Here is a 15,916-nt window from a genome sequence, read left to right as displayed (position 1 = left end):
ACTGGGAGGCAGACCAGAGGAGGAGGTGGAGGAGCCGGCAAGAGGTCTACAAGAGATGGCGTGTGGTTTTCTGTGTGCCAGACTCGGGGCCCGTAGTCTGTCCACAAGCAAATGTCCAGCACAGAGATGGAAATGTGGCTGTGATCCTAGGGAAGAGGCTGGTCACAGCGACGTGGGAGTCTGTGGACTGGAGATTCGGGCGGGCGGCTTCCAGCATGGCTGCTGGCAGGCGCGCCTGGGGGCTCATCGTCAGTTGCCTGAGTGTGCTCACAACATGGCAGCTGGCTTCCTCCAGAGTGAGTGACCCGAGTTCAGCAAGCGAGAGAGTGAAACAGAAGTCACCGTGTCTTTTTTGGCCTAGCCTGGAAGAGATGGAAGACATTCCATCTCTTCTACAGGCTGCTTTTGGTCGCACAGATCAACCTGACGCAGGGTTGCAGGGGACGGCAGGGGAACAGGAGAACCAGGAACCCCTGCGGGCTATCCTGGGATTGGCTACCACACCCTGATTCCTGGCACGGCACTGAAATTAGGAAATAGAACAGTGTGGTCACCAACATGGAGAAGTCTGAAGAGAAGAGCTCTTAGCTGCCAGGCAGGTACAAGCTTGAGTGCAAGGAAGCTTGTGCTGCCTGGAGGATTCGTTCACTCACTCAACATTTGGGGGTACCCCTATGTGCCAGAGGCAGGGAAACAAAATGGACAGGGCCCTGTTTCTCTGGACTGTCACTCTTGGGTTTGCTGTCCCTGACTCTGAGAGGCCAGGGGGACAGGGCAGAGATTCCTGACCCAACAGTTGTCCCCAATGCTGGTCTATGACGCAAAGCTCTAAAGTGAGAAGAAATAACTGTGGAGGGACTGGAAAAGGACGTATGTTTTTCATCACTTGAAGTTTTGCTGCCAGTACTTATCTGTTTTGCAACATTGCAAAGTGACTTCAGAGTGACCTCAGATCTACGCTCAGTTAAGCTGAGAAGGAGGGTGGGAGCGGACAGAAATGAATCTTTTCAGCTCTGCAGCATATTTGATTTTATTCCGTGAAGCTGGAAAGGGGAAGTCTTTTTAGAATAAGGGTTACAGATAATATCCTATTTCTGGGAACACAAGGATGAGATGAACCTTCTTGAATGGTGTGGCCTCTGATCCATTAAAAAGTACATTAAAATTTATCCCCTAATGAAATTCACCTAATTTTAATTCTGGGGTTGAGGCTGAGGAGTTTGTTTTTACTCAGAAATGGAAAATGCTGCTTTTAAAATTAAGAATAGGAATTTAATTGTATTTAAAGAACTATGAGTTCTAGATACTTAGTTTGCTTATAATTTGGTAAGACAAGGAGAGGTAATTAAAAAGAAAAGCTGAAGTGGAGAAGGCAGAAAGTCTAAGAGTGAGTCTGAGACGGGGACTTTGCACGAATGAGGAGTGAGAGAACAGGTGATTCAGGAGTGTGTGTGTTGGTGGTTAAATTGTTGTTTCCACCAACTTCTGTCCTGCCTCTCCTCCTGGACTCCCAGGTCACCTTTAGTCCCTCTGCTTAATGAAAGGAGGTCTCACCTAACCTACTATAACAACATTTCTTTAATACTTGCTCATTTCCCTCTTTAACAAGAGAGAGAAAGCCTCAGAAACCTTGGGTAGGCTGACATTTTAAAGACATTGTCTGGTTTTCATTCAATTTATGTTTGCTACTTTCCGTTAGTGGCCAGTGATACTGGCTTTCCATTTATGGTCGTGGTATGGAGTTCTCTTTGAAAAATAAATGCAGATATACCTAAAAAGTGGATAGCATGAAAGATATTTTATAAACAAGATTACAGCTGGCAAACCTCATGGAGGTGTTAGTGAAATGACTAACATTGACGAAACTACCTCTGGGCATGTTTGGCTTTCATTCATTTAGTCAAAAACAGGTCGTCTCAGTCGGCTTGGACCGTCCTAACAAAATAACAGATTGGGTGGCTTGAACAATAGACGTGAATTTCCAGAACAGACAGTTCTGGAGGCTGGAAGTCCAAGATCAGGGTGCTGGCATGGTCTGGGTTTTGGTGAGGTCCCTCTTTGGCTTGCAGATGGCCCCCTTTTTGCGGTGTCCTCACATGGTGGAGAGAGAGAACTCTGATCTCTTCTTCTTGCAAAGGCATGAATCGCGTCACAGAGACCCAAACTCATCACCTCATCTAAATTTAATCACCCCCCAAAGTTCCCACCAACTAACACCATCACATTGAGGATAAGGGCTTCCACGTAGGAATTTGGGGTGGGAGGTACAGAAACATTCAGTCCGTAGCATGGGTATAGTGTTTTCTTTGTGTTATGGGAAATAGCATTCTGTCAGTAGTGCTGGGATTGGCGTGATCACATCTTGGGGGTGTGGCTACTGGCAGATCATTCAGCCTCAGTGTCCATATCTCTAAAATGGGATCACAACATCCATTCTCCTTCCTTCACAGGATTATTGTGAGGCTCAAATGAGGTGATATTTGTGCAGCCTATATCATTTAAGACTGTTAAAATGCCCCTCTATTAAACTGGGTTTTTACATATGCAAGATGACTCTTAAAAGAAGCTATTTTATACTGTTATAGAATTTTGGAAAATATTAAAAAATGCATTTTAGAATAAGATCAAACAAACTATATTTTAGTTTTGTCTTCTTAAGTCTCAGATGGCATTATTGATCTCCTTTTCATGTAAATTAAGAAAGAGTTATAGGTTCCCCTCCTCTCCCCACCCCTGGCTTTTTCTATGGTTCACTTTGCATTCTGGCCAATCATGTCCCCTTTCCACTAGCTTTAAGTTTATTAAATTAGGAATTTACTCACATTTGCTCATTAAAAAAATAATCTTATGAAAGCAGTGAATTGCAGATTGGGGCATCCCTAAACGTGTGTTATGTACAGCCTGGGGTGCTATGGCCAGGGGGAGGCAGGCCCCCCTTCTTCTCCTCTAGAGGCAATGAGGACTGAAGACTGGTTGGCACCAGTTAATGGAGTCACTTCTTTTTTCACTGCTGCTGCCTTTGAGTTCCCACTCTGTGCCGAGAGAGAGGGGACATGAAGGCAGAGAGAGGGTCCCAGAAGAGCAAGCACAGGGGCAGTTTCCCTGGTAGCATCTGGCTGCCCCTTGGAGGTATAGGAACAACCTCTGCAGCACCCACACGTCAGGGGAGCCCTAGCCCACATGTCTTCTGGGATGTCTCGGGTATTTCGGGGACCCAGAAATACAGGCATGGGCCTGGTCTTACAGGAGACCCCAGTCTGTAATAGCAACTTTGCTGAGGGAATAGATAAGCAGGACTTTAAAACTGAGCCCATCACATTTATGATTATTTCTCATGAGTTGGGGATATACATATATATATATATATATATATATATATATATATATATATATATGTATGTATGTATGTATTTTTTTTTTGTAAGGAGAGCAGTTCAAAGACAACACAGTGGATTTTACCACTTTCATCTGTCACTTTGCAAATAGTGATACACAGCCCACTGGTAAGTGCTATGTTAGCTACTATGGGAGGCTTTACCACTTTTGGATTATGATTACAGTAGTCGCCCCACCCCTTATCTGCGGTTTCACTTTCCATGGTTTCAGTTACCCACAGTCATCCGTGATTCCAAAACATTAAATGGACAATTCCAGAAATAAACAATTTATAAGTTAAATTGCATGCCATTCGGAGTAGCATGATGAAAAATCACGCAGTGCCGTTCCGTCCCAACAGCACGCAAATCATCCCTTTGTTCAGCGTCTCCACGCTGTATTCACTCTCCACCCATGAGTCACTGAGGAGCCATCTCCGTTATCAGATCCACTGCCGAGGTGTCACAGTACTTGTGTCCAAGTCACCTTTATTTTACTTAATAATGGTCCCAAAGTGCAAGAGTAGTGATGCTGGCAATTTGGATGTACCAAAGAGAAACCCTAAAGGGCTCCCTTTAAATGAAAAGGCGAATACAGTACAATAAGATATTTTGAGAGAGAGAGAGTGACCACATTCATGTAACTTTTATTACAGTATATTGTTATAATTGTTCTACTTTATTATTATTGTCAATCTCTTACTGTGCCAAATTTATAAATTAAATTTGATCATTGGTATGCATGTATAGGAAAAAACAGTATATTACATAGGGTTCAGTGCTGTCCGCAGTTTCAGGCATCCATTGGGGGTCTTGGAATGTATCCCCTACAGATAAGGGGGGACGACTATACTCTGTTAGGCTGGGGAAAAGAGTGCCCTTATTAGAGATACAGGAATTCTTTAATAATAAGGTTCAGTTTAATACTGCAGGAATGCCGAGAGCCAACTGAAAATCATGCGGAAAAGCTCCTAGCATGAGCGATCTGCAGAGAGGGAAAAATGGGGCTCCATATGGCTTTTAGGGTGTCCTTTGTCCTTACAGCTTCTTGAAGCTCTTTTTAAATCGAAGCAAGTGGATGACATGGAGATGTTGTTAATTACGTCTGTGAAGGAAGTGAAATGGTGCAACAAGCTCAGAGGAAAAGACCAAAGCAACTTTAGAAGGAAAATCAGTCTATCATATTTGTGCAAATACGTGCACTTCAATGATAATTACCATAGTCATTGTTTACTATTGCTACACTATATTAATTATCTATTCAATGATAATTAAATACATAATTCTAAACATCATCCCCAAACAAATTACCTTTTATCAATTGAAACAAACCAATTAAAAATTTCAAAATGCAACCATGTAATCAACAGCTTAATACATGTTAATTATGACCAAAATTTCAATTAATGTGTTAATATGTGACCTCAAATCTCTAGCAACAAACAACAAAAAAGCAACCTCACATAGCAATTATGGCCTAGTTTGATTGACAGGTATCTGTGAGTTTGTTTTTGTGTCTGACTTGGTAATTTGACTTATATCAAAAAAGCCAGCCTATTCTCTCCTCTGTTCTGAAGCCGCTGCATAAAAAGCGCACAGGGTTTTAAAACACAACCACGTTCTCTTCAGTTCATGCATCATCTCTCTCCTGCGTTGCGCTGTCAGGTGGGCCCCTTTAGAGCACCATTTCAGCTGCCCCATGAACCTGCACTGTGATCTCTTCATTTTATAGATAAGTAAGGTAGGGAATGGATGATTCATGCAGCTGCTTGAACACAACTGGTGTAAGTGATTTCAAGGAGCCCAAGCTAGTGTGTGTGCCTGTGTGTATTTGGAGGGCAGGGGTGAGGGGTGGGGCCAGACATGGTGGCATTTCATCACATACCTTTTGTTCCAGTTGGGAGCCATAATGAGGAGGATTAGAAGAAGGAGGGATCATGTATGCCTGCTTGTGGGGTGTCAGGAAGGGCTTCATGGTAGAAGCGTGGTTGATGGAAAGGACTTAGACAGGAAGAGATTGGGGGTTGGGAACATTCTAGTAGAAAGAAGAGATGAGAGTGTTTGAATTGAGTCAGGACACAAGTTTGGGTGGAATTTAAAATCATTGAAGTAAAGCAGTGGTGACGTTTGATGGACTGGGAAGATGAGTCTATCAATCTTATTTCTTATTCTGCATGTGCCACTTGATGAGAAGACCATGTTTTAGCCCTGAAGTCAAGGATGAGGTAATTTCAGAGGTTACCTGGCCTTTTTGTGTGACTTAAAATGTGTAACACAACTTCATAGCATCGACGTCCCCAGTACTTGACCCTTGTTTCCTTGGTTTCTTATGATTAATTTATTGTGAAACTGTGTGTTATTCAGAAAAAAGCTGGGGGTGCTTCTAAAATAGTCCTTTATTTTAATTTGTGCATACCTCCACTCTGAAACATGGTTCACTTAACTGTACTGGCAATTTTATTATGTGCAGTTAAGTTGTGAGCATATATTTTTGTGTATCGAAGTGGAAAATCCCTTTTAAAATTCAGCAAATTAGACTTAAGCTTGAAAAGCATGGATGGAGAATAGAACTCTGTGTAAATAAATGTATATGTGTGTGTATAAAATATTATATACATACATAACATACATAAACGTAGGCATAAGTATGTGTGTATATAAATAGCAAACAAAATTGGATTGACTCATAAAATATATATATATATATGTCAAATTTAAAATCTATTAGAGACGGAGTTTGTTTTTATGACTCAGAAGGGAGGTGTAATAAAGAGGTATTTTTGAGACCCAGAACTAGTGTGTGTCAATTTCTTTTTGCCCAATTCCTCATCTTCTTGACAGGAAGATGAGTCACTGGATTTGAATCATAAGGGCTGTAAACAATCCTGGGTCAAACTTATTTCAGGCTGGATATTTAGAAACATTGGCTAAATCAGTGATTGGATATCTGGGTCGACTGGGGAGTCATCAAAACAAATACATATTTTTTCAGTTTGTCAGATTCTGTGGATCTCCTGCTGAGTACCGCAGTGTCTTTTAAAAATATTAATAAAGAGGTAATGCTGTCTGTACATTCTGAAGGAGGTTGTTAAAAATGAGTGGGGGATCATGCACAGTCATGCTCATAGCAGCGTGATTCACAGTAGCCAAAAGGTGGACACAACCCACTGATAAAGACGGAAACATTCGTCGACGGATGACTGGATAAACAAAATGTGGTATATACACAGAATGGAATATTATTCAGCCTTATAAAGGAAGTAAATTCTGACACGTGCCACAACATGGGGGAAACTTGAAGGCATTATACTCAGTGAAATAAGTCAGACACAAAAGGACAAATACTGTCTGGTTCCACTTACAGGAGGTACCTAGAGTAGTCAAATTTGTAGAGACAGAAAGTAGAGTGGTGGTTGCCTGGGCCCGGAGAGAGGAGGGAGAATGGGGAGTTAGTGTTTAAATAGGGACAGAGTTTCCGCTTGAGATGATGAAAAGAGTTCTGGAGATGAATGGTAGTGATGGCTACACAACAATGCGAATGTACTTAGTGCCGCTGAACTGTACTCTTAGAAATGGTTAAGATGGTCAGTTTTATGTTACGTGTATCGTAGCACAATTTAAAAAATGAGTGGAACGTTTTATTGAGGACATGAGAGAGCAGAAGCCTGAGAAGTTGGCATGGCCAGGGTGTTGTCTGATATGGAAACATTGATGAGCTGTGAGGTGAGCAAAGAAGGCACCTAGTCTTTCTTCCAACTGAATCGTTCTTTTCACCACGTCTTCCACCTTCATTTCCCTCCTAATAACTTATCCTGTCTCTTTCTCACTAACCCACTGCATATACCAGGGGTTCTAAAAAAATTTATATAAGTGGACACTTTGGTCAGCGTTGCTCAAGCAGTAGTTCGCCATAATCAGAAGTGTCTGGACGCTGATGGTAACCACTTTGAACACCTCTTGTAATTGCAGAAGTCAAATGTGACTTGTGTGACTTCATCTTTTGCCATCGGTATATATTGATTATTGCAATTTTTATACAGTTTTCCGTGCTTAAAATGTGTATACATTTTTTTGGTACCCTCTGTATTTTCCCTTTTCACCTCTTCATTCACCCAGTCTGTTTTTAACCCCCCATATTTAGTCTTCTTTCTCCTTGGAGAACACTGACACAAGCATCTTTCTTCTGCTTCACTCTTCTAGTTTCTTTTTCCATTTTTAAGGCATAAAATCAACAGTTGGGGGTAGAGCTCTAGTCATGATTTTTTTCTTTTTTTGGCTGAAAGTTAGGATTTTGATGTTGGTCACTTCCCAAAGTGACAGCAGCCAATAGCACAAGTGAGGATATTGGCCACAGAGAAATGCATTAAGTGCGTTGGCAGCTTTTCCATTACGAAGAGTGTGCTATTGTGTTACTAACTATGCTTCTTGAAGAAGCAAGTGAAAGAGATTTAGAAAACATGTGAGAAAGAGACATGAAATTGGCTTTTGAATTTTGTATTCTCAATTCAATCTAAAGTTCATTTTAGTTAGACTCAAGGTTTTAGGATGCCTCTTGTTGATATCACTAATTACAAATTATCGAGATGTTTAAGCTCAAACACAAGGAAACACAACAGTGGTGTTTGGACTGTTTTCATGTGTATGGCCAATGCCTTGTAGTCAAAGTTTAAATAAAACTGCTATGGTTTTGGCCTAAGGAATCTATACCTTCAGAGACAGACATGGAGGAGAGGCAACAATAGTACGGGATTCTTAACACAATATAGATTTTATTTGTTGAAAGTAGAAAGCAAGGAGGGGGTAAGATCTGGTCTTCTTCAGGGATGAGACATGGTCAAAACACACTCACTCATTAAATCTGTGCTTTTGAACCTTTTTTTGGAACCTTGCAGAGGAGTAGCCATCTTACCAAGGTTACATTGGGTGTGGCCACCCAATTAAAAGCACTAGCTAACAAGATACTACTAAAATCTTCTTTAATAAAATGAAAGCCTCAAGGCCATATTTGTGTTTGTAGGGACAATCAATTTCCATTTTAAATAAGACAATCTCACTTATTTCTTGTGAAATAATGTTAAAGCATGGGTCAGACCTATTAATTAAAGCTCATCTTAAGAAAATTATTTAGGTATTAGAAAAGATTTTAATTTTTTTCTTGGAAATAGTGATCTATTGTTTCTGTGGAAATTGGAACCATAGCCTTTAAATGCTCTATAGTGTTGATTCACAAAAGCTTAACATTACCTATTTAAATACCATAGGTACTGTAAAATTTAATGTGAGGGCTAATTTTAATAGGCAGTGATTCTTGCATGAATATATGTATTTATATTATCTTAAATCCATGTTTTGAGAGAACAAGCTACTTTTATGATTAATAGAATCATTAAAAAGATCTTTTTATTCTAAGTTTGCCAAAGAGTCTGTATTTAAAAACTTGTCGCCACACTGGATATAGCCTAATGACAAAGGGAAATATAAAGAAACATTGAACTTATTTTTAGTAGGCTTGTATTGGTAGGGACATTGGTGATGAAATTCTGGAAGTATCTATTTAGGAGAGAGCAAATGAGTAAAATATTGTGTTGTTAGAAGCCAGAATTTTTAATGTGGAAGAAGGAAGGACACAAATATGGAAAGAGGGAATGTAAGGAAGGATCTCATGGTTTTAGATCTAAGTTGAAAGTATCAGTATGAACTCATGTTAAGAACCTACAGACGCCACACACACACACACACACACACACACACACACACACACACAAGCTGTAACCACTGAAAGTGGAAGAGCTATATTGTGCCACTGGTAATGAGCATCTCTAATTCTCAAATCTTGGTTTCTAAATTCCACATTCCCCTGAAAGAAACCGTTGGAGAAATTGTGAGCCTGAGATAGTTCTTTGTGCCAGAGGCAGGGAAGTACTGAAAGACTAATGAGGTCATGTCCAGGGACTAGCTGAGAGGAACTCTCACTGGCCAAACTTGGGACCATTGGCACCTCAAAAAGAACATTGATGATCACAGATTATAACACATTAAATTAAAAAAAAAATCATGAGTCCACAGTGATGAGAGAGTGGCAGGAAGGTGGGAGTAAGGAGAAGCTCTACTTTGGAGAAGAAAGTTAGGTAACAAATACAGAAGGAATTACAGAATTAAAAAAAAAAATCATCATTTTGTAACACCCACGTAATGGTTGACTCAGGATGGATGCTAAAACTACTGTGAAAGGTTGTTGATGTTGAACAGAATATGCTCATGTTCTCAAGGTATTAGTCCAGACTAGTTAATAGAAAACTGTGCCTGAGAAGTGGAAGGATTGGTTATTATGTAACACCTTAGTCAAATGGTCAAGTCTGGCATCACAAATAGGGACAGTCTTGATGTGATGGAGTGGGGGTGGGGGAAGGTACACGACTTCTGCAGCCTTGGCCTGGGCCTCTTAAATGATTTAATGTTTTGAAGAACAGAGGGAAGTGCAGGAACTGTTTCAGATTAGGGAAAACCAAGGAGAAATAACAGCCAATTGCAGTTTATGAAACTTGGTTGGAATCCAATCAAAACAAACAAAAGAGTTATAAAGGACATTTTTGAGACAGTTGGGGAAATTTGAGTATGAACTTTATGTCGGATGATAATTAATTCAACTCAAGATTTGGGAGTGGATGAAATTGTGAAAACAAGAAGAGACCAGGATTTGGACAGAGTATATTGTTCTAGAAATACAGAAGGGGAGGGAAAGAACACTTCAAGATGGAGTGAGTGGTCAGCCCCATTAAGTAGTTGAATAAAAGATATGGCCATAAAGTATTCACTGAATTTAGCACCAAGAAAGTTGGTTGATAGTTGAGTGATTAAGGAGAGGCAAAGTAGAGAGTAGACTGGGCATTAAGAGTGAGGGAAGCAAAGGGTATAGTGAGATAAACCCTTTTGAGAACTTGGCTTTGAATGAAGGAAAAAAGGAGCAGTGGCTGGAAGGAGATGCATTAATTTCTTTCTAAATTGGGGATTTGTTGGAGCATCAGTTTATATGCCGATGGGAAGAACCTAGCTGCAAGGGAGCTGCTGAAGGCACAGGAGACAGAAGGTGCCATCCATTGGGTTGGGTCCATGGGAAAGGAAAGGGGTGGGGTGGCATCCAGCACCTACAAGGAATGTGCCTTTCATTATCACAGTTTAACAAGCAACCGCAAATGTTTTACTTAGTAGCTGACAATATAAACTACTAAGTATTTCAAATGGTGGGCTTTAAACCTGAGGGAAAAAAATGCTGAAATGAAAATCTTGATGACTCAGATTAGTTGACTTAATCCGGTGAAGCAGTTGACTCTCCCGTACAACTAGCGTTATAATTTCAATGCATCACTGTTTAACTAGGTGCTTTTATAAAAATGGAAAATGAATAGAGGCTCTTAATTAGATATTGAAGTGAAATCTGAAGTATGACTCAAATAGGACTCTTTCTTTTTACTCCAAAATATTTCAAATTAATTTGACAAAATTTGTGGTGTGTCTGAGCTGTGGTTACGGAAGTGCAAGGGGAACTAGAGGTATAAGACCCTTTTTCTACCCTCAAGGAGGGGCAATGGGGAAAGGAAAGCAAGGCATTCTTTGTGCCAGGCCCCAGTACTTGATGCTAGAGTGCAGAGATGATGAGGACAGAATGCCTGCATTTGGGGGTCCATAGCATTCTAGCGGGAGAGAGGGAGGAAGGGAGGAGGGGGGAGGGAGGTGTATGCATCCCCTCAACTCACATGGAATGTGCTCCCTACAGGAAAAAGTGTTAGAAAGACAAGAAGGTGAGCTCCTCAGCTCCCTTTCTACTGCCATGTAACCAATCAGCGACAGTTTCAGGCTGGCACTGGTCGGCCAGAGTAGATGACCTCCAAATCCTTTCCAGGTCTCAGATATAAGAATCATCGAAGGGGCTCTAAACCCACTGTCCTCGGGTGTGTGTGGAGGGAGCGTAACTTTCATTTCTGGAGCCTTGAGATGCCGTTCCCCCCCCCCCCTTTTTTTAAAATGCATAAATGTAAAATGTACTATCCTCACTCAATACAGAATGTGGTGAAAGAACCGAATTTCCTTCAATTTGTTGAAATTTGTTCCAGGATAATATCTCTGTCAAAGCTATCTAGTAAAGTAGATTTTTGTGTGTGTAGGTGGGGTGGGGAGGGGAGAGGTTGCCTCTTGCAAGGCAGAATTTGCCTGGCGTTATCTCTTAAAGTCTTTATTTCCAGCAAAAATCTTGTTAACGTGCTGTTTGGATTTAAATGATGAGTGGAACACGTTTCATGAAGAGGTTCACTGGTAGAAAACTGCCTCTAAATATTTAACTATTTTTTTTTTTTTTAGGAGCTACAGTCCTAATTTTGGGTTATTAATTCTTAATTGACGTTTCACTGTTGGATTTGGAACAAAATGCTCATAGGGTTTCCCTTGGTTTTCTTCAGGAAGATACCTTTATAACTTGAAATCTTTAAAAATCCTTTAGAAACACTGGTCAGTATAATGCTTAGCAGGGGGCTGAAATGAAGTGCTTTTCTTCTTCTTCTTTTCACCCTTTGTCAGTTGAAAATGTGCAAAGAAGTCCACCTGAAATTCTCTTTGGGCCACTCAATTCAGCTTCGTTACAGTGGAAGTAGGAGAAAAATAATATCAAACGAACACAACAGGTAATTAGAAACATAGTTGGGGTGAATCGATGGCTTATTCTTAAAATGACCTCATTTTTCCATTTCACGAAGTTAGCCAGAGGGCCCTTTTTAGCTAAAACTCTAGACAATTTTTTTTCTTTTGCAGGGTTATTTATAGAGGATGGGCAAGTAGATTTTAGCTTTAAAAAATATGTGGCTCCAAGATGTCACTTGAATTTCAAATAAATACATTTATAAATTCACTTATATTCTAGCATAAATGGAAGTAATTAGGACTGCATTAGTGCAGTCTTAATTGACATTGCTTCTGCTTTGTATGTAATGTCAAATAATAACACTAATAAAATGTAAATATCAAATGAATATGCGAGGAGCCTCCCTTCTCTCTTTAATGCCACCACATTACAGCGTCACATAATGAACACGCAGTATCATCAAGCTTCCAGACACCTACTTTCTAAGTACAGGCTGCATGAATTCTAATGAAAACATGAACTCGGGTGTAAATCTCTTCTGCCGCCTGGTTCAGTGAGGGGCTGCCCAGCAAGCCAATAATTCCATTCCTCAGAGCATTGCTGGGAATATTTATATAATTAAATATCATCTGTTTCCTCATTTAATTCCGGGTGGCTTTTTTTTTTTTTTCCCTGGCTGTGTTTGCCGTTTCCTTGGGCAGGAACGGCTCAATAACGTTGCCGCAGCTCTGATGGATTATCTTCATTAGCTACGTGGGGTGATGAGTCCCTGAGTAATGCTGAATTTGATTTACCGCCTACAAAAGCTGAACCTTTTGCGGAAGCTCTAAGTAGGGCCGGTTTTATGCAGCTTTAAACCGGTTTGTTTGAAGAAGGGACAGAAATGAAGTTGTTCTTTTAGGAAGCAATTTTGGGACATACTTTGTTCTCCTAGAAGAGCCTCCTTTTACATGATGTCAACAAATTGGTGATACTGAATATCCTTGTATCCTTTTTGATAAAGAAAGGTGGATGAAGAACATGATGTCTTGAAAAAAAACACAGGAGACCTGAGTTCTGAATCTACTGGTACTGCTGACAGGAGGCACAAGTTCTTCGGGTCTCGGTTTCTGTGTCTGAGAAGCAAGGAAACAGGATTGGTGGCTCTCCATGGCCCCTTCCAGCAAGAACCAGGCTTTGGAGTTGACAGACCTGTGTGTGAATCCTGTCCCCGGCCCTGATAGCGTGGCTCTTAGGCAAGTCATCCAATCTCTCTAAGCCTCAGTCTGTGCATCTGTAAAATGGGGACACACCGCTCCCTTGTACTCACTCGTTACAGGGTGCTTGTAAGGATACAACAAGAAAATGCTCTGAAAGCAACTGCACAGAGCCTGGCTTCCCGCAGGTGCTCACAGAACGCTGGTTCCCACCCTTTTCTCATGTCCTAGAGTCTGTGAGGCATGCAGAGTGCGACTTTGAGGCAGGGTCTCAGGACTTGACATGAGTGGTGATTAAATAATAAAGTGACAGAGTTTGGCATGAGACAGAGAAGTGGTCTGCAACGGAACAATGCCTGAATTATTCCTATACCTCTGAGCCAAAGCTCTTATGTATTTGTATTTTTGGAAAGAGTGTTGACATAATTGACTCTTTGGGGGTGTGGTGTGTGGTCTTGCATGCATCCTGCTGTCATTATGGAGCGCCAACAGTGCTTCTCCTTTAATTCACAAGTGTTTGCTTTCTGGGAGTGCCCAGGTTCTGGAGGTGCTATGAGGGAGGTACCTCCGGCTGGCTGTGAGGGACCCTGGCAGCTCCTCTGGAGGAGGGCAGAGAGGCTTTTATTGCAGGCTTTTTCAAATTGGCGAAGGGGACATCTGTAGTGATGATGGTCGGCCTCAAGAATCAAGTAGAAGATGAGGCAGACTCAGAAGATAATTTCCTTTTATATTCCCAGGCCTGGATCCAGCAGTATTGATCTCCCTTGCGGTTCAGAATACAAGGTAGATCCTAGCATATGACTATATCTGTTCCTAACCCAGGGACTTCCATTGCTTCAAGAAGAGTCACTTTCTTGGTGCTGCTGTCATTTCATTGGCTCCAGGACCATCCTTATTATTCCGATGTTTATGCTGTGCCCTTCTTTCCTCAGAGACGTTGGGAGAAGGGGGATGGAGATGGAAGGCAATAGCCTGGAGGTGGAATTTGGGCGATGGTGGTGTGGGGGCTTCTGAAGAACAAAAAGAAGGAATGCAAAATTCAGTAGCCTCCTCAGTCAAGGCCCCTTGTAAATTCAAGAGGCAAGAAAGATCTCCAGAGAGCCTGACTGCTAACCATACGTGTGAGTACATATATACACACATATATCCATAAAGCAAAGGTAATGATAACAACAAGAGTTGCTTATATTTACTGACTGGGTTCTGTGTTTGGGGCATTGTGCTGAGTACTTTATATATACGATCTCCTTTAATGCTTACCTCTCCCTGTGAGGTAGGTCTCACTCCCATGTATCGATGGGGAAACTAAGGTTGAGGGAGGTTGAGTTGCTTGTCCAAGGTCACACAGGGAGGGGAACTTGGATTCAAGTGCAGTCATGCTGACCAGAGCGCGCACACCCTTAAGCACAGCTGGGTCACGTGTAATGGGAGTTCACGTAGAATCATGGTGCTTTAGAATCAGGAGACTGTTGTGCTAAGAACCTAGGGTGGATCCTCAACTATGTTAGTGAACGTCCCCAACGTCATCTCACTCTTCTCTTCAGTAAAACAGTGCCTACCTTTCCGGGCTGCTGTGACAAGGAGGTGAGGCCAAGCGTCTGAAACTGCTGTGTGTACTGTTAAGCAACTGCAAGTGCTCGTTCCATTAAAATGTCATAAGGCTGCTGATGATTGAACCACAGCTCGTTAGTCTGCCATTCCCTTGGAGGTGGGGCATTATGCCTTTGGGAGTGGTAGAGAAAAATTCCTGTTTTGTTGCCCAGATAAAGCCAGTAGATATATGGAAGTGGGGAGAGTAAGAGTGAAATCAGGATGGCTTTGGGTAGAAGAGAATTCTGTCACGTGCTTGTGCAGTCAAAGGACCACCTATCTGTTGATAAGAGCGAGGCACCGGATGGGTAAAGCGGGAGCCAGAGGCATCATTATGGGGGAAGGTGGGCTTGGCTAAGAACCCCAGCAGGGGCCACAGACCTGACAGAGATGGGCTCTGGGTGTCCGTGTGGCAGGCAGCAGATGTTCCAAGGGGCAGGAGGCAGGTGGGAAGATCGCCACGACCAACATGGCGTCCTCCGCCATTCTGCCTTGGGTCAGTGTGGTCAGCTGCCACTTGTTTAAATCTCACCACTGAAATTATTTTATAGCACTAGCCTTGCTGCTTTCTGTGTTCTGAATGCACAAGGGGACATACTGCAGACCCACCCTGGAAATATAAAAATCTGTTTTATCTTGATTCTTGAGGTCCTTCCGGTAAATTTTATTTCTTTCAATGATTCTGCTCTTAAGAAATCATAATTTTCTTCTTAAAACCATCTACTCCCGAGAGCTAAACATATCACAGAGTAGCACTTTTAACTGGACACACAGAGGAAATGAGTCTTAAGGTGTAAATAGAGGTCTTTCTCACTGGTTCTGAGCTATGATCATTCACAGTTGAATATAATCCCAGTCTTCTCCTTCCTGACATCCATTCTCAATTAAAATGTTCCTATTAAAGTTCCTGTAAATCCCTCCTGGGTGAAAAATTCCTCTGTGGGCTTTTTACAGCCTTGGGGCTTCAGTGTATTCAGCACAAGACCCCTTCTCTTAGCTGTGTATTTGGCCCAGGTCCCCCATCTCACTGCTGTTTAGGGCAATCAAAGAGATGGCCCTGGTTGGCTTCTCCAGCTTTGTAGAAGTTTTATGCTGTTCTGCTTCTGATCTCTCCCCTCTTCTCT

The 15,916-nt window shown here is 41.7% G+C and overlaps 1 protein-coding gene across 3 annotated transcripts in view; it reads left to right on the top strand.

Moving 5' to 3' along the window:
- The window catches only part of MSRA (methionine sulfoxide reductase A), a 337,239-nt gene that overhangs the window by 81,864 nt on the left and 239,459 nt on the right, over positions 1-15,916 (top strand). The window contains exon 1 of one of the 3 annotated variants that reach the window (XM_088792546.1): positions 14,218-14,323. The exons of the other annotated variants lie outside the window; for them this stretch is intronic. Coding sequence (XP_088648672.1) covers positions 14,233-14,323 — 91 coding nt within the window. The 5' untranslated portion in view covers positions 14,218-14,232. Of the gene's footprint in view, positions 1-14,217; positions 14,324-15,916 lie in introns of those variants that run through there. 3 annotated transcript variants of the gene reach the window in all.

The sequence above is a fragment of the Rhinolophus sinicus genome, chromosome 15, assembly GCF_057876585.1.
Source record: "Rhinolophus sinicus isolate RSI-liver-muscle chromosome 15, RSI-T2T, whole genome shotgun sequence".
In the NCBI taxonomy this organism is placed as follows: domain Eukaryota; kingdom Metazoa; phylum Chordata; class Mammalia; order Chiroptera; family Rhinolophidae; genus Rhinolophus; species Rhinolophus sinicus.
Note: the sequence above shows the minus strand (reverse complement) of the source record. Positions and strands in the feature narration are given on the sequence as shown.